General features: G+C 38.7%; 1 protein-coding gene across 1 annotated transcript; it reads left to right on the top strand.

Annotated features, from left to right (window-relative positions):
• Window positions 1–834: 834 nt before the first annotated feature.
• Window positions 835–22,714, top strand: kcnk12 (potassium channel, subfamily K, member 12). The gene is made up of 2 exons (XM_042009531.1): window positions 835–1,264; window positions 18,299–22,714. Exons 1-2 carry the CDS (start codon window positions 925–927, stop codon window positions 19,189–19,191), a joined length of 1,233 nt encoding a protein of 410 aa, XP_041865465.1. The 5' UTR covers window positions 835–924; the 3' UTR covers window positions 19,192–22,714.
• Window positions 22,715–22,782: the final 68 nt, after the last annotated feature.

The following is a 22,782-nucleotide window of genomic DNA, read 5'->3' as shown; positions in this document are numbered from 1 at the left end:
TGAGAGATATAAGAGATTACCATAAGCTATTTTACTCTTGACTTGGTGTTGGAGCTTTTGGGACTTTATTTTTTTTTAGCGCTGTTATCGAGTGCCTCCTTATGTTTCTGCATTTGCGCCCAAGGTGCAGAAGGTGAGTTTAATGAAGGAGTGTCCTCAGCGCGCATGGTACTGCCCTGGAGAAAAAATGTAAATTCTGTCATCTGAAGAGTACCTCAGCTAAAGACACTCGATGATACTTCTTTTTCTTCTGCCAAATGCACAAGCCCCGATTTATAGAGAAAGTGAGATCTCGCCATATGCGCTGCTGTGGGATTCAGTGTGCCCGTACAACATGCAAAGACTACAGCTCCGGTCTCTTCCAAAACAAGCAAGCCTGAGGATATATGACTTTATTTCAGAGTAGGAAGGGGGTTTTCTTAAGACGCAAAAATCTGGAACTTGTAGAATTCTGAGCATCGGATTTTTTTTTTTATTTTTTTTTATTTATTTATTCTTTTAATCTTCTAGTGGGAAACATTTTGGTGCAGGGGACCCGGAGGATACTGCTGCTTGCTTTCGCACAAAGAAGCGCGTCCGGTTGGATTTAAGCTGCAGTCCACTTCTCATCAACTGCATTGCCACAACTGTAAAGAAGAATGTATGGATCATGAAACTATGCACCGGTTGGTTTCCTCCTGAAGTCTTTGGTGATATAAAGACTTATCCACAAGTGAGTTTTTTCTGTCTCTCAGCTGTAGATTATATCACTTCTTTAAACAATTACAATGAGACAATGTGGTGCGCTAACTGGAGGAAATGTTGCTATAGAAGTGCAATAAGAGAGCAGGACAGTGGCTTGCAGAGGATGCCTGCTGGCCGGTGAAAGGCGTCTCCGATGTGGATCTTGTCGCTGTCCGACGCGCGAGTGGTGCTGAAATTTGGATGATGCTTGGCCAGCGACTGCAGGGCTGCCGCTCCCTGCACTTGAATGAAGACAACGGCCGTTTCGTGCTTCTCGCCATCCTCATCTTGCTGTACCTGCTGTGCGGCGCTGCGGTCTTCTCGGTTATTGAGAGGCCCTCGGAGGTGCAGGCTCACGGCCGCTGGAACGGGACGCTCCTCAACTTCAGTGAGACCTTCAACATCAGCCTGCAGGACCTCAACTCCTTCCTGCGGGAGTATGAGGCTGCCATTGCCGCCGGGATCAGGGCTGATGCTCTAAGGCCAAGATGGGATTTTACTGGGGCTTTTTATTTTGTTGGAACTGTGGTGTCGACTATAGGTGGGTGATTTCTGCAGCATTCATTGAATCCCTTTGACTTTTGCGTCCATTTGGTTGCTGTGTTTTCCAAATACATTTGGGAAAACATCTTAAATAAACCTTTATAAAAAAAAGAAAATTCTTAGTATCAGCTTAAACTATGAGCACAATTTAATGGGGATTAGATTTGAGGCCATTTTATGTGATAAATTGTTAAGTGATCATATCATTACTTTGAGTCTGGGTGTCAAAAGGAGCAGAGTGACATCCCTGTGGAGCCCTTTCTTTCCATTGGCTTGCAAACAGATACATTTTGGCTGTGAGGGACTTTGGAAATGGGGCGACATCTGACTTGCTTGCCATTTGGAACAGCACTCATCCCTGGTTATAGGACAGCACCCATGGGTGCAGCCGTTTTTTTTTGCCATATTTCCCTTCAAACCAGCAGGAATGTCAATTAGAAGCCCCTTCTGCTCCCCCCCCCCATTTAACATTTACTCATGCAATAGGTCAGAAAAGAGCAAGTGTCCCTCTCAGGGTTACCCGAGGGCCAATGTGTGGCGTTCTGCATGCCTGATAGCTCCAACACCCACTTTGACCCACCCCCGCACCCACCAGACAAATATAGAAGACACAGCTCTGTAAGTAAGTGAGTGTAAATGGATGAATGAACTGCTAACACTCTAAGTAATAATCATAGCTGACAGAAGCTTTTTTATTTTTGACCTTGCCCTCCACTAAAAAACAAACATATATTTACAATGCAATACCCCTGAAACTTACTCTTAATTGAAAACTGCAGTGAGGCAGGTGATGATGAGAACGGATGGCTTTGTATGAATCCACAAGGAGAATTGGATTCATACAAGCAGAAAAACCTGTCACAACTTTATTTACCGTAGACCTGTCAGGAGAGCTTTATTGGCCCTTGCACTTTCCACTGTTAATACACAAATGCACTCATATGGAGCCCGTGCACTCAGTACACTTAGTCATATGGGAGGAACCACAACAGCTGTTTTTGCTTACATGTCTGTGGCAGGTTGACATTTTTTCTACTCGAGTTGTCATGCAGCATCACTGTCTTGCCTGTCAGGCGGATCATATAAAGTGACTCAGCTGCCAGGGCAAAAATAGAGCAAAAAATGGTAATGGTAATTCTCCATCTTTCCAGTATTTGTCATTTTCATAAGCTTGCAAGGATTTCTGTCTAGGGTTTTCATCTTGCTTTGATCCCCCCCACCCCCCACCTTCTTCTGGCTTGTGTGCCACTTTTTCTGCATGCTTGTGAGCTGCTGATATGAAAGGGATTTGGGGGCCTCCCCACACTACTCTTTATCAGAGCGGCATCCCCCTGTGCACTCTAGATGCTCCTCCCAAACACTTCCCGTCTCTGACTCTACTGAGGCAGAGGTTTCAAATCAGCAGTGACTCTTTGCTCCCCTTGATGTATCTCCACTGCAACATTGTGAAGAGTGATAGCACAGCCGTGAACACGTGAGGGGCTTGTTTACTGGGAAGGGGTTGGATGGGATCACTGGCCATTAATGTTGTAACTAACATGCTGTTTAAGAATTTTAGAAAACACTCAGGAAATACTGATTGCAGAGTGCAGTTTTTTTTTCCCCTCAACTGTTTTCTAAACAACTGCAATACAGTGAGCTATTTGATGTTTTTAGTTCTTTGCACAGATTAAAGCAAACAGCTTCTCTGGAGCTTTTGATGGCATTGCATGGTTGAAGCTCAGATGAAATATGCACGTAACTCCAGTTTTTTTAGAGCACTGTGAGGACTTCTCATTCAAGTGGGCTGAACAGCTGACACAGAACGCTCCCTCTTGCCCTTGGAAATGTCAGCCGACAAGAACAACTTCACCATGCTGTGCTGGAGTGTTCAATCATAGCACACAATCATTTTCAGCTCAGTTTCGCTGAACTCTTTGAGCTAGAAGCAAAATGAAATACAGTTTCTAAAGGACTGCAATGTTACTCAGTCTGTTGGTTGGGATAATCATTTCCCCAGAGGGTCATAAATGCCTAATGACTGGAATGATCCTATGATTCTTTTCCCTCTAGAGTAACTTGTATGAAAACAAGAAAGATGGAGTATCATGAAATTTGAAACATAATTTAATTTGTTCCTTATCTGAACAACAAAGCTCATGTTATTCCCATTAGCATGCTGTAAACTGCTATTAGTGCTGCTAATAAGCACATTTCAGCATAATAACAGGTAAAGCTAAGAATATGTCAAAGGTAAATATTTGTGTGACAAAGGTAAATAGTATGCATGTGTGCAAAGAGAACTTGCTTACAGATCCAAATGACTATTTAAGGAACTACAACAGGGAAAAAAAAACATGCAAACTATTATTTTTTAACAGCTGCAACTAAATTAATTTATTATTTGTAGAATCCAATAATTTGCCAAATAAGTAAAAACATCTTTTCTGAAAAGAAAAAAAAACTTCAGTGTACGTCTTTTCTCTTCTACTGTAAAAGTATTCTCCAGTTAGGATATAAAGAATTCTACACTACTGATTACTATGTTAGCTGCTCTCATCTCATCATCTCCTGAAATCTGCTGTAGCTGCTTGTATAAGATGCTGATTGGTCTGAACTGAAGGTCTAAGACACAAACAGCTTGAAACCTGGCGAGATTGAGTCTCATATGATCCAAACCATACAAATGTGCACATAGTAACTTAGAATTATGGATTGGGAAGATGCATTTTATGTGTGTCTTCATCCCAAAACAAAAGCTGTACTGTAATGAGCGGGTAATGCAGAGGTTGGGCAAAAATGCACCAGTCCACAACTAAGCTGTAATCCTTTTTTTAAGCTAGACAAGTGAATGGGTGTCTAATGCACAGCTGAAGCATCTAGTGTAACTAATTTCAAACACACATTAAGTTTGTTTATTATTATTTGTATCATTATTGTCTTATTGGGCTGCACAGAACTTAAGAGCTTTTTTGTTACTGTTGTCTTTAAATCATCAAACTCTTGGTTATGTTGCATTGCCCTACATTTTCAGTGCTTGCTTCACTATTTTCAATCTCATTAAAGAGGGCACAAGAGTCTGCTCTGTAAACACAGATTCCATCAATACAGCATCTATTTATAACCTTCAAGGCTGACTGACAACTGACAACTGCCAATTAGGACAACTCTCTCTAGTTGTTTGAGGGCATGTGTGTCTTATTGTGAGTCAATTCAATGACATTTTGGAGATGTGTTTTGTCAGTTTTGAAGTCCTGTTGGAGGAACACACCCAAGAGTCTAGTGATGGCTTTTAACTTGTTCAGACAGATTGGAGAAAGCCGGTTAGGGCAGTTAGTTGTTTGTCAGTTTTGTGCATTATGGTTTTCTCTGTTTATTCCTTGGGATAGACTGTGTCCTGTCTCTTCTTGCCCCTGGCAGCTACTGCAGCTTCTAGCTCCCTCACACTTGCCACCACCCACACATAGAGGCCACAAAAGCAGACAAAGCAAATAGGACAGTTTAACAAACAGCACACAACAGACACATATGCAGCTTTGCTTTAAACACGCTATTTGTATAACCTCAGTGCAGTCTGTACTATGCAGATGAAGAGAAATGGCAATGGTGATCTACTTATACATAACAAATGCAGTCTCCTCCATCATCTTGATTGAAATGTTATCATTAAAACAGCTTAAATTGCAATTTATAGTACATATAGATTTTACAAGAGTGAAGATAAGCTTTATATTGTTTGTGCTGCAGTTTATTGTGTTGTTTTTGAAAGCACTAAATTATGTCTATACATTGACCCAAGTAAGTAGAATTAGGAGGTTTGATATTTTAAACAGAGGGGTTTACCCTAATAATATCACCCTTGCTCCCAAACCATGCACAGACACAATCTAAGCATATTTACTCCAGGTCTCTGTTAAATTCTGACCTGGCCTTTGTCATGCTGCTTCCACACATTCTTCTTCCTCTTCTCCACAGGGGCTGCAATTTACAGCAGACAAAGTATTAAAAAGTAAGAGAGACCCATTTCCTTCTAAATCCTTCCTGCATGAGCAATTTCTTGTACTATTCATTTATTGTATGATTGTATATTCAGTGCTTTAGTTTAGAGCTTATACGAGTTTATTGGAGCTTTTTATTTCTACTTACTTATTTTTTACTAGATAATATTTACCGTTAAATAAACTTTATCACAGATGAACTCACTCTAGCAGCTGAGCACTGGTGACTGAGGTTGCCAGGTCTGTGGTGTATTCAGATTTTTTCTGAGTTTCATATATCTTACTGCATAAAAACTAAGAATTACAATCACTAACTGGGGTTTGGGTGACTCCTCACGCATTTCTCTTTCACCTAAGCCTCGGGTAGGAAGGGGTGGACAGTTGCCTTTCTGTGAGGAGTTTGCATGTTATCCCCAGGAATGGATGGCTTTGTAGAATGTTATTGATTCAAGACAAAACTAAGCAAAAGAACAAACACGCTTAAAAACCTTTGTGTAAATTCAGCACCACGAACAGCACCATGGACTTATCGCACCACATTTAGGAGACTGATGTTTATCAGCCACATTTGGGGACAGAGATCCTTATTTCCATAAAACCCAGTCACATCAAGGACAGAGTCCTTAGTCTAATTATGCTAAAAAAAAAAAAAAAAAAAAAAATTAAAATGGAAAAAAAGCCCTCTGCCCTTTTTCTATTTTTTTTTCTTCAATTTGATGGAGATGGGAATAGCCATGTATAGTGTTAAGGAAGTGATTTTTTTCAAGGGTTAGGGACAGAGAGAGAAATGTCCCCAAAATCTAGTTCCTAATCAACTTTACTCATATTTTAACATCTTACACCTAATTGTTTTTACATTACATCACACAACTTTTCTCCTTTTGTGCACATTCCCTGCAGTACTATGCATGACCAGCACTTTTTCTGCTCAGCACACAACTCCTGATGAATATTTTGACAATGTTATGACTATAGTGAAACACATCAAGACTAAAGATAAAGTAGTGACACAAATTGAACTAAAAGTGAGGCTGAGTGGATTAGATGTTACTGATAAGGTCAAAATAAATATTAACATTACATGGTCTTTAATGTGTCAGTACAATATCTGCTCACTTTTGTCATACCAATAAAATGTGATATTTTGTGGTGTTTGCCACATGGCTCTCAGTGGTCCATTTAAAAATGTTGTGTGGCAAATAAACTTATCTATGCCATTACTCTAATTACTTAAAAGAGTGAAAATCCCCTCAAGTGTTGCGAAAGAAGGCCAGATAATGTCTAACACTGCACTTTAATATCTGCAATATGCTCTGGGTTACTACTGTAGTGGCTCTGCCAAGAAAATCAGGAAATATACAGGCCAAGATACAGAGCTAAAATGCATCAAATGATCTTCTTTGGAGATGCTGATTCACAGTTTGAGATATTTTGTTTATGTCTCAAATTTGACTTAAATTCTATTCGGATTTGATGATGTGCACAAGATCAGTGCAAATGCTTCTGAAGAAGAAGGATGACGAAGGCCAAAAAGGACAAGTTCTTAGTTAAATTTTTATTAACGACTTTGTAATCTCAATGTAAAAAGCATTGATTTAAAATCACCAAGCAAATTCTAACATTTTTAGTTTGTATAATAGTTGTGAAGTGGTTTGTGGAAAAAGTTTGATATGTGGTGCTAAAAGTAAAAGGGAAAGAAAACTACCATCATCTATGTCCTCTTTTATGTTTTCGAATAGTTAGGACATGCAGTCTTCCTGAGTGGACATTCTTCTCTTTAACTTATAGTGCCAGTTCCTAAAATGCTGATTTTGCACCTTGGCTCGCTCTTGTGAGGTCTACAACTATTACATGCCTGTCTGACCAGGGCCCATGTACCTGAAAGAGAACTTAACACCAGATGCATTCCCTGTATTGTACTTTGCTTTGTCATTCAAATGCTGATGAAGTTACACAACAATGTCACTTCAGTCTGGTGGAGCGTGCTAGTAGTGTGAAAAGTCACCTCATAGACTACTGTACATTCCTGACAGCAGGGTGTGTTTTGCTTTGATGAGCGTTCTTATTTAGATTAACCATTCTGTGCAGCCTTACTGGGACAAAACCATCTGTGTTGGTGTTACTGTCAGCGTACGTGCTATCAGGCGGTGGGTAGGATGGGTTTGCAATCTGTGAAAGCAAATTCGTAGCTGTCAGACGTGTTGTTGCTGTCTGTTTCTCACTTCAGAGTTGTTGCTGGACTGTTCCAGACACTACTGATTCCTATCATGCATCTACCTTTAATCCAGTGATAACATCCATTGCCCACACATTTAATTTGATTTATCCTTTCAATCATTTTGATATCAACCCGTGTGTTTCTGTGGGGCAGAATTGCCAGTGTGTTGCAAAAATGAAAGCTATATGTACACTATAATATGAGGATAACTTTACAGGACATTTACGTCAACTATACCACAGCTGTTCAGTAAGACCCGTTTCCATTGCAGTGTTTTTCCCTACCATCCCTTTAGACCCCCTGGGCTGCTCTGTGAAATCACAGTCTCAGAGGAAATGTCACAGGTAAAAATGGAAAACAGAAGGCCTTTACTCACATGAAAGGTCCGATTGGTCTTTTCAGATAGTGTAAAAATATTGTCTCATCCAAGATGAAGTGTAGCTGACTAATTCCACTGCAGCATAGAGGTCTATTGAAATAAAACTTAAGTAATCTTTCACCTTAAAGTTTATCTCTACAAACCTTTTGAATTTTCAAAATAGGGAAAACACAATACAACTTAAGACACTAATAGATATGTATTGAATACATATAGTATTATAGTACATATAGTACAGAATACATTGTATTCTGTACTATTTAAGTGTCTACCCCAACAATGGCAGAATAAAAGCTATATAGCTGACTTTCTGTAGCTAAAAGGGTGACACATGCAAATGTCTTCTGTGACTAAAAAAGTTCTTAACTTTTCATAGAGTACAGTGGAAAAGTCTTAAGTCACCCCTCATTACTTTCTTATTTCTTTTGCTTCCAAAGAGCCAGAGGTTCTTGTAATCTTTTTAAACTGGTCTGAATAATAGTACTTCAGGCTTTCTGACTGTTCTTTGAAGATTTTCTTTGGATGTTGGTTGTATTTTCATTCATTTTTAGCCCAGTTCTAGTACCTGATTATTTCAGGAAAATATATTTTTTATTCACTTAACATTGACCTGTGAATAGTTCAAGCTTTAAAGACACCTAACTAGAGAGAAAGGAACCAGTGTTGTATCTACACATACAGACAGCAGTCTTAAACTAAACAAGGTTTTCATCTTTGCCAAATTTCCACCACAATATTTCTATAATCTGAAGTCAGTTGGAAATTGACTAAAAATGTATCAATTCTCATCCCCAACTTGGCTAAATCCACACATTCAACAGCTACAGCCAAATCTGGGATCATTTCTGGAGTAAAGTCAGCTTAATATTCCTGAGACACAACCAAAAACCAGCCGTCTGAGCTGATGCTAGAGGATTTGCAAGTCTGGCAGTCGGGTTCTGAGCTATAGGCAAATTTCAGCCTGACGTGCTTACAGCCACAGAGTTGATGTGCTGAAGTAGGCAGACAACATTTACTTGACCCAATTTCAAGGCAATTATTAAAGCAGCCCCTTTATGTCTTTCACTAATTACCACCAATATATTGTTAGGACATAAAATGTTAATATGCATTAGTTTATGATTAGCTTATTTGTCATGTGCTTAAAACAACTAAAAAAATAAAAGAAACTGATGTGAAAGAAATGGAATGAAAACATCACTGATGATTAAAACAAACAAACAAACAAAAAAAAACATAGACTTCTTAATTCTTTGATCTCATTCCCTGTTTTGTCCACTGTCTTAGCATCGTCCTTTCCTGGATACTTCCTAGTATGATGTGGAAATGCACTTCTGTATGTATGTGTGTGTGAGAGAGTGTTTGTGTATGTGTATGTGTGTGAGGGAAACCTGCTGAGAAGCACAGACTTCAATAAATCCCCATCATGCTGCTGTACAGGATGCTGCTCACACCTCTGCTCTCTCTCGCAGCAGGTCATAAATCTGCCCTGACTTGCTGAGGCGTTTACTTGCCTATACGTACAGTAACTCACATAGCCAACTCATCATGGCCAAGTGATATTAAGTTCATTTTAGAGGACACAGCACATTTTCAGGGCTTCCTCCTCTTCAATCTGATTAGCATTCAACTGATTCTGCTTTTTACACTGACAAGGCAAAGAGGGAATAAAGCCTGAAATGTATCAGGTTTAACTTTGTAAGATACCATTTAAGTTTAATTCTGGTCTGAATATTTTGATCATTAAAATTATTGCTGATAGCCCTGATTGTAAACAGGCTGAAGTCATTGGTAACTTGCAGCTATGAAAGTCAAAACTTTTCCCATAAGCAGAAAAGTTTTTAAGGAAACTTTTTTTGCAGCTTGCAGCTTCAAGCATTGAAAAAACCCAAACTTGCAGTGGTAATGTGTTAATAGGTAACAGGAGCTCTCCATAGCAATACCATCTCTACATCATTATCAGTTTTAATAAGCTAAAAGAAAATTATTCATGCCAACTTGCTTGCAAGACAGCCGCTACACACACTGCAAGAGTGCAGCTTTAAATAACTAACCGCTAACAAGACACTGGGATATATAATTAAAGGTAAAACAGTTTGATCAGCTGTCAAATTTGAGATAGATCATAGTCCTCAAACTTGACCACTTTAACCAAGCAGACCTGATAACAGTGTAACTTCTGGGAGATTTTCAGAGAAACATGAATCTGAGCATGACCTTGGATCTGTATGACAGATCATCATTACTATTAGATTACAAAAAAAAAAAGAAAAAAATGATAGAAGACTATGCCATCTCTGGAGGCTAAGAGCATGGATCACACAGCTATAGTCATACATATTACACACCTGCTTTTATCGGATAATCTCTTTGAATTAGATTCTTCTTCTTCTTGTCTTCTTATGTTTTTTCAGTAAAACCTTAACTCATCAGCCTTTTGGCAATTAGACACACAGATTTAGATGAATATGTCTCTGCTTTCATATGTAAAGAACAATTATCCTGGATAAACATCATGATTACATGTAGCTGCATAGTTTGTCCTCATGCCAGTGTTCACAAATGATTTTCCAACCTTCAGGCTGGCACATTATGGGCACATTTAGCTTTTAGAAAGTAGTGCATGATCAAATTAGGAGCAACAGAGCATTTCTTCCTCATTTCTCTGAGACAGCTTTCATTGTTTTTTATATGTGTGTTCCAAGATCGTTATTACAGCTGCCAGTAATGTAGCAGTCCCTGACAGGAATCCAGCCTTCACACAGCCTTAAATTTCATGGACCTGTGCATTCATTTTTCACATCCTTGAAAGTATTGATTTCCCACTGGCATCTTATTTGATTGTTTTTATGTGGTGGCTAAAAATCTAAAGCAGCTTTGGAAGGCATGTAATAGGCACCATGTCTATATTATCTATTAGCTGAATCTGAAGGCTTATCATGCTGATCTGGGGATAGTAAGGTTTCAAAAGCTGGACCTGGGCAGGTGTGTTTACTTTGCTACATAAAACAAGAGAGCTTTATGAAGCTGAGCTTTTGTTCAAACACTAAGAGAAATGCAAGGATACCGCCTTTAGATCCACCAGGCAGAAGCTATTAATCTGATAAGAGGATGGCTCTTCAGTGACCTGATAGGACAGAATCTCTGTTACTGTTTGCAGATGAACATTGAATGAACTTTTGCTTATCTACGCTCGGATTTCCGCCATCTGATATTCAACTTTTGGATTCTTTACAAATCCTGCAAAGATGAAAAAGAGATCGAAGAATGAAGGCAAAGAAATAAATGTAGGCACAGACCCAAAAACAATGCAGTGTTTTCTGTTTATTTTTTTTATACTAACGAAAAAAATCAATATAGACTTCAGTGGAATCATCATCAGTCATCAGTCCTCCAGGCTCTCTTTGCTCTTTGTGATGAATTAACCACTGAGGTACAGTTTTAGAAAAATTTGATTCAGTAGTTATAAAATCAGAAAACGGTATTTTAAGATGTGATGATGTTGGTTTAATGTTATTATTTCAGGCAGCTCGTAGATGTTGTTAGACTTCTAATTTATATATCTATATCGACCTGTTTTAATTAGTGTCACCCACATGGTTCTTTACGATTCTGCCAGTCCAATATTTCTTTGTATCGCAAGCCCATTTTCTACACATTGACAAGCAGAACAATTAATGTAATATTAATGTATACTATGTGTGGGTGAGCTGGGTGAGAAATTAAAACCTTCATTGATTTGCCGCAGGGTCCCATAGAAATACTTCTGCATGTCTTAGCTTAGGGTGTTTTTATTTCTTCTTTTTTCATGTTATAGCCCAGAAACTGTCATCAGTTTCTGTATAGAGTACAAGTCACATTAATAAAAAACACATCTTAAACTGAAGTTGATCACCTGCTTTGTAAAACTGGCAGCATAATGTGATATTTCTGTTATTATCAGGTCTGCCAGTAATCTTGGCAGCTCCTCAGCAGATGGTGTGGTAAGGATGTCACAGGTCTGGCCATGTTGCTGCTTCCTCGGCCCTCTGTCCTTTCTGCAGACCCCTGCCATGCCACGCTTGTGACTAATGATTTCCTGTTCGTCACATAAGCTGGTCATCAGAGGGACGGTCACGCGTGGCGTTTTCTGCTGCTCTTATCAGGCCAATTTAAGACTTTTCCCACTGGTGGGACACTGTTGATTCAACTGGAAGCTTGTCTCTACGGGGCAATAATTACATAAGGGCAATAGGATGTTGAGATTGGGATTTTGCTTTGTAAAACACTCAGATAAGAAGTTGGTGTGTTTTCAAAGCTTCAGGAAGTTGTGTGAAAGGATGTTATCTTTCATTATATGCAGGGACCATCAAATGAAAGAGATAAAGATAAAGATAAGAAGTTTTAAATTTGCTTCATTAAAGAATTTATCCTCAGTTGTCCCTTATGTATTATCTTCACAGTTTCCGATTAAGATAGACTTTCCTTAAAACACCCAAGTTATCTCCGGCACTCATACATCATACAGGCTGTCTCGGCATAAGCACTGAAAGATTTATGGCAACAGCCTTGTGAGGCTATTTTCCAATAAACTGAATCAATATGCCTCTTTAGGATAGTTGACTTTGTAAAAGACACTAGGAGGGCTTTGATCGAACGTCACACAAGCTTCAAGGCGAGCTCTTTAAAAACTGCAATAACTGCGACACACCAGGCACTTGGTGAATAATATTGCCTTTATTGTCTTTTAAATTGCCAGTTAAGTGACATATGATTCATAAATGTTCTGTCATTTTAAAAGGTACCTCCATAGATAATGTAAATTTTTTTCTAATTCACAACAAACATCATATAAATGATTGTTTGTTTGTCCAGAGCCTTTTACGTTCATTTCTCTCTGCTATGGATGGCTGGATCAATTCAGTGTAATAACCTTGATCACAGCTGTTCATTTTGTGTAATCTACCTACAGACCATCTTGTTGTCCTACACATATTAAGTGTCCTTAGCTTGCCTAGACACACACACACAGCTAACTGCATTTAACTATTTTTGTCTTGATATAGGGTCCTACTTGTTCGTTGTACAAAAACTCAGTCTCAGAACAAAACTAGGTGGAGAAACAAATAATATGATAAATAATAATGACAATGAACAGAGGACATTTGTTGGTATACACTGAGAGATGTGATAATAGAGAGTGGCAATCACTGAATCCAGGTGTGAAACAAGAGTAAACAGAATGTACAAGGAAACTGAGGCCAAGGTCCCTCCTACCATGACTGACAGGTCACTGGAGGAGGAGGAGGTCTTTCCAGACCTGTTTGGATCGCCAGTGTCCTATAACAGACTGAAGTTTATTCAAAAAAGGTTTCCAAAAAAGTAATCCTTTAAAAAATATTGACATTTGGCTGCACATTTCTGAAAGAGGTTTAGTCCCCGTGCAGGTACAACTACTTAAGTTATGTAAGGCTATTAACTTGATGTTTGCAGAAGCTACGTAGCAGTGCTAATCTACTTCTCTGGTAGCTTTAAATGTCATATTTAGTTTTCAGTGAGTCTATCTATGGACTACACACCAGCTCAGTGAATCAAATGTTTACAACAGCGCTGAAAATAAATTCTAAATATGCTCAAACAGTACCTCAGTATCCAAATTAGTGCTGACTAAGTTAAAGCTACATGATCCAGATTAATGTAAACATGAGGCTAGCAAGGCTGCTAGTTGATTTTAAAGTAAGCTACAGTATGGAAATGTGGAGAAACATAGCCTTTAACCAGTCGTATTTTGTATAGGAAGATATAAGCATGAGGGGAAAGGCCATCAGACATTTAACCAGAACTGCTAGGGGGAGAAGCCATCAATCCCCCTAGACCACATTAGGACCCAAAACAACCAACTTACCTTTCTATTGACAACTTGATGCAAATATTTCCACTTGGTTTGCCAGATTACCAATAATAATATATATTTTTTTACTTTATTTATCCAAACTGGGAGATTACACCCTCTTGCAGATTTACAAGAGAGCAGTGGGTTGCCATATCTTGGCACCTGGGGAGGACTTGTGGGGCTAAGAACCTTGTTCCGGGTCCTAAAGTGGTAGGCAGACTGGGTACTTAAACCCAAGTCCTCCTCTATGACTACTAGGCTACCACTCCTCATAATGTAAAGATGTTTTATTTCTCATGTTTCTCTAATGTGCCACAGAAATATATTTGAAAAAGAAAGGAACACAATTATTTCCTTTCTTACTACATGGGCCCTGATAAGGTCTTGCCCACTCTGGCCACCCTATGTATAAAGTATAGCTATGCCACTGCAGTGATATAAACAAAACACTAAACTGGGCTAGTCAGTTTTAAGTGTGCTGAAGAACCCAAAAAGTATAAACATTTTTTTCTCAGAAAATGACCTGTTTAAAATAAATGATCCATCACACAGCCACTATGTAAATTGTATTAGTTTACAGGGCTTGAAGAAATGTAGATACAAACACCCTGCTGCTTTTAGAGAGTACAACATCTAAAATTAGACATGTTCACACATTAATTTTGATGTGAAAAAAAGACTCTGGTCGCAGAGTCTGATGGTGACTGACTTTGACAGGGCACTTCCTCCTTGTCTAGTACTCTAACATGGGAAGGGAATCAATTTATTGAGTGATTTCCTATGACAGACAGAGAGATGCCTCTTTTTAACCTGTTTGTTTTGGTCTTTGTGCTGTTCAGTTGTTACATCGAGGACCAAAACACCTCACAAACAATTATGTTAATAGAAAAACAGTGTCATGTTGATGAGCTAGATGGACATGTTTACATTACTTTTTGTTCAAGCTATATGTTTCTTTCCGTTGTGTGTTTGTCTTGTAATATAGTCTCTGCTCCTAGTGCTCAACATGATTAATTGCATTTTTTGTCTTGATGGATAAAGTTCACCTCAACAGTGGCAACAGACAGACAGTGATAAATCAAGGGAAGATGTGTGAAGAAATATTCATTGTTAGGCTAGCCTTGTGGTAGCCAGCCTTAAATATGGAAAACGATGGAAGTTTCACACATTCAGTGGAGATTAAAGAAATTCCGACTTCTGTTTGACCTGTATATTTCCAGGTCAAAAGATAAGACAGAAACTTGGCTAGCTTAAATCCCACTGAACTTCCAATCAAGTTATCTAAGTGTGTTAGGAATTCAGTTTAATGCAGTTGTAGCCACAGAGTTTTTTATTTATTTATTTATTTTTAACACAACAGTTTATTTTCTTTTCTAAGATCAAATCAACATTTCAATCTTTTAGGTGATTTTTAACAATAATCAAAACAAAAAAAAAAAAATTACCTCCGGGTTTAGCCTTCAGCCATGATGCATTTCCTCCTGTGAAAATGACTCACAACCTGTCACACTTCTGTGATCACATCTATAATGGGAAATAATGTCTACTGCCTCATTGTGTCAATATACAAATTGTTATTAAATAGCACATTTCATCATTTATTGCCAGAGGACATTTTACTCAAACTGTTATGTGACTGAACACTGGACTTTATAGGTTATTTAACTGCTGTTGTCATCGCCTTCATGTTGCCAATGCTTCAAATAATAAATGCCTACTGAGTGTATGAGCAGTTTCTCTTAACCAGCATAGTGCCTTATATCTAAAATCTGACAATTGATAGTTGTTTAGAGTTCAGTAGTTGACTTAGTTTATCAAATGTAGAGCCTCCTATATGTCCGTTTGCATTTCCTTTAGTAATTTGTGCAATTTGTTTACATCCTGGCTTCACCATGTGATTTAATGAACCATTGTAATTTACCACTGAAGTGTAATGGGAGCTGATTGCTTTAAATTGTTTACACTGATAGCTGCTGTGAACATGCGATTTACACATCACCACTGGTGATAAAAGCCAACCTAAATGCTGAATAAACTGCAGTTCTAATCTATAATCTATTAATCCCTCTTTTTAATTTCCTCACAGTCAGACTATTAGACTGCCTTCTTCTTCTTCTCTTAAGACTGTCAAATTATAATTAATGAATACAAATGGTGCCATCTCAATAACTTTCCTTCTAGTTGAATCTGTAGTGTGTAATTATGTATGTAGCCACTGGAGTATCACATCATTTTCCACGTTGCACTGAGCACACTTTATTTAATGTTAATGAATAAATATTCTCCTAGGGCTCTGATTAAATTGGATTAACACACATATGATTTCCTGCTTTATCAAGTCCTACTGAATGAAATGACTCATGTTGGGCTTTTTAGCAAGGTCAGCAGCCAGATCACCAGTCTGCTAACATCAGTCGTGGCCTTTATTTAAGAGTTTTAAAGCATGGATGAAGAAGTCTTTGTGAGCAGATAACACTATGTTTGTTTGCAAGGTCTTTGTTCTCTGTTATTGTTCTGTATCCTCTAATGCATCTTGACACAACCGTAATGGCCCTGAAATGCAACACTGAATCAATGCCTGGTGCCTTTTCCTCTCTTAGGTAATTTACTCGGTAATGAGAGACGGTGCAGAAGGCTGTCTCTTCATTCCCTGAGATCATGTAATCTGTTTTCCCAATGATTCAGTCAGGTTAGAGAGTCTTGGACTAATTAATTAACTATGAAACACTAAAATAGGATTTTCTCTGAAGGACTTAATTTGGGTAATCACTGCTCCTTACCCTACTGTAACCTAGTGTTACTTTAGTATGCATTACTGAACTTTGTCACTATCATAAAAGCAGATATTTCAATGTTTTGAGTGATGCATAAATGTCTGTCACCATACGATTTAAGTACATGTGTGGACATGCAGGGGTTATATTCCCTCTTGTCAATTTCCCAATCTGTATCAATCAGTGTTGAACTAAATGACCAGACATGTCAACAGAAGACCCGCTTGAGAGTGGTTTTCACTGCCACAGATAAGGTCAAAAAAGCCATTTTGGCTATCATAACGGAAGTATTGTCAAGATATTGATGTCATTTATTACCTAACGAGGATGGTTGGTAGAAAAGGGGAAAATGCTCTGCCCTAATGCTCTGAGGAGACTGAAATGGATGATGGAAAAATCTATTAACCTTGGCCTGGAAGTGAACTTGTTGATCTTTCAGCACGATTTTATTTGTTGACAAATATACCATCTGCTATTCTGTTGATAAGGGACATGACAGCATGTGTGTATGTCTGTGTGTGGGTGTGTGTGTGTGTGTGTGCATTGCATGTCCCCACATTGGCTCTGAGAAGAAAATATAGGCACTTCATGCAATGCATGTGTGTGTATAAGAGCAAAAGATTTGCACATAAACATAAAAACACTAGAGGATTAGGCGTGCAGGTACAACAGGTCTGTGTCCAGATGTCTGTGTGTGGATTTGCAGTATGAAGCTTCCATGAATCATACAAATCAGTGGGATTTGTTTTGTTTTGTTTTGTTGTTTTGCATATGAAATGTTTTGAAAAATACATATGAGCATATAAAATAAAACATAAACCCTGCAAATGAGTCTCGAGGGAGAGCTGCACATGGATTTCTTGAGTTTTTTTTTCTTTTTTTTTTTTTTGCCGTTATAGTGCCATGACTCCAACAAGGGCACATGATGTCAGTATGTCCATTTGGTCTGGATTAAGCTAAAACAATAAATACCATTTTTCTTGTTTCATTGATTGAGAAAATACATTGAGTCAAATTAAAAATTGTTCTTAATTAGATTCTCCTCTCTTAGAGGTGGCAGTTTAAGTGCTTAGAGACATTTATATACAATTTGACCTTCACATACACAGCATATATTAACATGAGAGCTGCACTTGACACTTTTCAAGACTAAAAACTGCTTAAGTATGCAGCAAAGGCCAGAAGATCTTCCCCTGTCATTCTTTCGCATAACCTCTTCTACACCTCAAACACTTAAGTAAATTTGAGTAAGCAGGTCAAAGATTTTCCATATATTATTTAAGTGGACTTCTGTTAGAAGTATCAAAACGTATGTAGGCATTCACCAGTTCAAAATGTTGAAGCATTGTCAGACACAAATAGCTGTCAGTCACGTATGATTTAAAATTCCTTTTAAGAAGGAAACATTTATAAAGATCTACAGTGGTTGAATGTAATGATGGAGCAACGTAAACAATGTTCATTTTTTAACATTCTCTCTGACTTGGTAACATGCAGCCTCATTAAAATGCTTAGGTTCCAGTGTAAAGTTTACATCCTTTGTTTTTAAATTATTGAGAAACTGGAACGTTATTTCTGGAAACTTCATTTAATCTGCTCTTTTCCATTACTTCTGCATGCAAAGAAGAATAGCTGCAAAGCATAATCTAACTCATTTAAAATGGTAATTTAGGTTTTGAGGTTGTTTTCACAAATTGCTTCCTCATCTCAAACTACAGATGCGATTGGAGACTGAATACATCTTGTTAGTGAGAGCGTGTTTTCATCCTCAGTTGTGGGACTAACTGTGTGATATCTCTGTTGTCTCTGCAGGATTTGGGATGACAACCCCTGTGACAATTGCAGGCAAGGTGTTTCTGATCTTTTATGGGCTTCTGGGCTGTGCAGCCACTATCCTCTTCTTTAACCTCTTCCTGGAGCGTATCATCACACTCCTAGCTGTGGTGATGAAGGCTGTGAGGGAAAGACGAATCAGGAACAGTGGTTTGCTCCCACCAGGCATCCGCCATGACTTTTCAGCTTATTCCCTCCCAGGATGGAAGCCCTCTGTGTACCATGTGATGCTGATTCTCGGGCTATCGGCCATCACCATCTCCTGCTGTGCATCAGCCATGTATACCCCCGTGGAGGGTTGGGCTTACTTAGACTCACTCTACTTCTGCTTTGTGACTTTCAGCACGATCGGCTTTGGGGACTATGTTAGCAGCCAGAGTGCTGCTTATGAATATCAAAGCCTCTACAGGGTGGCCAATTTCTTCTTCATGCTGATGGGCGTGTGCTGTATCTACTCACTATTCAATGTCATTTCTATTGTCATTAAACAGGTGCTCAACTGGATGCTAGAGAAAATGAGCTGCTTGTTTTGCCAGCGTTGCAATAAAGCTAATGCCTTCCTGGGCAGGCGCAACGCCATCCGTCCAGGCTCCAGGGGTCGCAAGGGTCGATTAGGCCAGCCACCTGACTCAGATGGACCTTGTGATAGTGACACTGAGGGACGGAGACTATCAGGGGAGATGATCTCAATGAAAGACCTAGCAGCCTCTAACAAGGTATCACTGGCCATCATGCAGAAGCAGCTCTCTGAGTCTGCCAATGGATATCCCAGGACAGTCTGTGGAAGCTCACGCCATAATGGTTTTTCTGGGGGGGTTGGTGCCCTTGGTATTATGAACAACAGGCTGGCAGAGACGAGTAACTCCAGGTAGAGGGCACAGAGAGGCAGAAAACAAAGTATGTGAGCTTTGTTTTCTAATGCTCTACAACAAAACCATGAAAAACCTTAGAAAAGGATTGCCATGTTACTTGTTATGCATGATCCATGTGATTTTTCAATAACGTTGATTGGAGTTACAAACCTGCTGTGTAATACAGGTAACAATGGGGAATATTTTAGCAATGATTTTAAAACGAAGGCATGAAGAGAGAACCACAGAGTTATCAAAGCATGGGATCCACCCATCCACCATGTCATTAACTTCAAGCCCAAAATCAGAACAAGTTGCTGCGAGTCATTGAAATATCAGAGTTTAACTGCAGAGGAAATAGTTTATTGTGATCCCGCAGTATATCAGACTTTTTATGACTGAAACATTGTGCTGTGAAGGAGCCGGGGGACGCGTTCAGCATGGTTTTTACTGTCCTGGGATTCTGCCAGTTTATTTGAATGTACATACTGAATGCTGATAAAAACAAGTATAATCTTTAAACGATATAGCACATACTGATCTATGCATAATACTGTACTTCTCATGCATTTTGCACCATTTATAAACCATTGACTCTGCAAACCCCATTGTTTTTATTCCATCCTCAGGTGATTGATTTTTTTTTTCTGGGGGCAACTATATGAAGTAGAATTTCTGAGCATGGCCATGATGTAGCTGATTGTTAGTGCAGGGCAGTTTTCTGGTGTAACACTAAGAAGCCACACAGAGTAATTTCCACTCTCTTATAATGGAGAAAAGAGCAAAGATGAAGAATGAAAATCCATTTCTTGTGAAAGAGGAACTGGCCTTCTTATCACTTAAGCACATGTTTCAGTGGCCAAAGACATTGACTTGAAAGGAAACGGCAGCCCCATTCCCTTTCTTCCTTTTTTAAGCTGACAACTCTCTGTGAAGAAAGGTTTCAGTGATGTAATTACAACATGTAGACAAGCATTTGTAAAATATATTAAATAAGGATTGTGTTTGTGTCTGTTGGGAGTGAAGGGATGTGTCGGATATGGAAAATCAGAGCAGCACTAGTCAAAAGTCAAAAGTTCTGTTACTGTGAACAACTTAACGCCATATGAGTAGAGGATGAAATATCTATTTTTGTCTTGTACTGTTTTAGGAAAGAAAAAGGGAAGAGTAATAGACCAAAGTTTATGCACTTCAAATGTTACTTTAAACTCTTAACAAAGTTTGATCAAGAGACTATACAGCTATTTTTATGAGATATACAGGTAGCTTGTTCCAAGTCAATGAATAATGTCTAAAATTCTAATCTTTATTAGAAAAAAATCCACTCCACACTTAAATAACTAGTGTTCACAAGCTGCTCTTAGCACCTGCTCTAAAAATTATGTATCCAATGTCCGCAGAGCAAAAGCAAAATAGCAAAACGTGGTCAGGAAGTTGTTTCCTCGGTTTATAATGGAAATGAGAAATAGCACTTAACGGGACGGATGTGGGGAAACAGAGATCTGAAAGACCAAGAAAACCTTCTCAGAAAACCGCTAATAGGATTGTTGGAAAGGTGAATTAAAATCCGCATGACAGAAAAAAGAATCTGCAGACTCTGGAGTGCTGTTGCAATTTTTCCTGCTGTTTGCAGCAGCATTTAAGCAAACATGACCTTCATGGATGTATCGTCAGAAGAAAACTTTTCTTGCATCTTCAGCAACAAAAGAAAAAGAGTCAGCATTAGAAGTTTCACCGTCTTAATTAACCTGATGGATTTTTGGAAACAAGTCCTGCTGATTGATTATGTTAAAGCTGAACTTCATGTCTGCAATGTGTAAATGCATGTTTAGAGGGGGGGAAAAGAGATGCAGAAATTATTAAAAGGGCACCCTTTTAACTGTGAAGCAGGGTTGTGGATTACACAGGACCATTAAGCAGCGAGAATAGGAAAAATTTGCAGAATAATTATTGAAAGATTTTTGACAACTAGTGAAATGAATTAATAGCTGTAATATTTGCACAAGTTGTTGATGGGGTTCTTTTTTCTTTGGCTTTTGATTCTAAGATTAAAAAAAAAAAATCTTTAACTTCATGTTTATGAAAGTTTAGCTCCTCTTTTACTGAGTTACTGATTCACAGTGACAGAAATTTTGACCAGTGGTGCCAAAGCATTTGTATGCCACTGACAGTTTCATTCCACTTAAAATGACTGATAATAACTCAGCCTGGGATACTGTTGGAGAAGAAGAAGAACCAAATCTTAAATGATTTTCTCACAAATTGCACCAGTTTATTACCTTAGTGATTTTCTTATTGCATTTATATGATCCTCTCTGTTACGAAAACACTCTTGTACAGCGTCCAGAAGCTGATTTAACTTTCGGTTTAAATGCGCAGCCAAAGTTTTAATAGATTGAGGGTTTTTGCAATGGATGTGGTGCTGCTCTGTCTGACTTGAGGATCAATGTTCTTGTTGCTGGCAACTATTTCTCTAAGGCACTGGTGATTTAGTGATGTTGTTTGATGTTGCAAACAGCATGGCAGCGGAGAAGACACTGATAGTTAAACTGTCCTGGTGATGGTGATGAAAGCTGAGGTGGGGTTAATCGGCTCCCTTCAGATCCAAATTCCTGCGCAATGTAAATCAACAGCAAAGGGTTCAACCACTGCAGCCATCCATCTTCAGCATCTAAAGTCCCTTCAGCCCACTCGCTTCTTTTTCCCTGTCATCTCTGCATTCATTTCACACGCACTGCAGCAACCCCCCACCCCCACTGCTTAAATTCTCTTGCAAATCTCTGCTCTCCCTTCACCGTCCTCACTCTTACACTGTGAATAACAGACATGCCATTTATATGTGTATATATGTAAAGCAATGGAATGTCCTAAAAAGCCCTTTTGCGATAAGGTGTGATTGAACCTGGATCAATACTTGGTTGATTTCGAAGCATAAAGTAGATCTGAACAATTTCCTTTACTCTGCAGTCTCACCAAGAGGAATAGAGAAAATGACTCAGGTAGTTAAATCTTCAGGCTCGTCTTAGTTTTACCTGCATGCCGTTGTGGTAAAGCCATAGCTGTAAATAAAACAGAGTACTCTTTAAAGTCTATTTTTCTACATGTAGCTTTCAAATACCTACACGTGGATTGCTTAAAAAAACTCACTGTCTCTTGTCTCTTGCACAGTCAGTCAGCAGGTTGAAGAGATTCAGAGATTCAAATTTAGAACTCAGCTACCCTACAGTATATATATAAAACATGCATATATATAAGAAAAACAACACAGATTTTCCTAAAGTTAACAAAGACATTAAGATGTTTGCAGTTGGATGCCAGAAAACCACTACTTTCATGTCTTAGATTAGACCCAGCCTTCTTAGAAAACTCTCTGCAGGAAGTTGTCCTATATATTTCCCAAAATGTCAGTTTATTCCTTCGACAGTTCCCAACAGACTGGCTCATGAGGAGTGAACTGAGCATGTGTTGACGACATAAGGCCAGCATCAGCATCGGAAAAGCCTCATGCTTTACACACACACACACACACACACACTGCAGTGATATTGCAAACAGAAAAAAGGTGTCAAATCTTGGGATATGTAAGCAGCTGCATTAGCATGCCGTAGGATA

The sequence above is a fragment of the Melanotaenia boesemani genome, chromosome 16, assembly GCF_017639745.1.
Source record: "Melanotaenia boesemani isolate fMelBoe1 chromosome 16, fMelBoe1.pri, whole genome shotgun sequence".
NCBI classification, from domain to species: Eukaryota; Metazoa; Chordata; class Actinopteri; order Atheriniformes; family Melanotaeniidae; genus Melanotaenia; species Melanotaenia boesemani.
The sequence above is the reverse complement of the archived record's forward strand: the minus strand, read 5'-3'. Positions and strand labels throughout refer to the sequence as shown.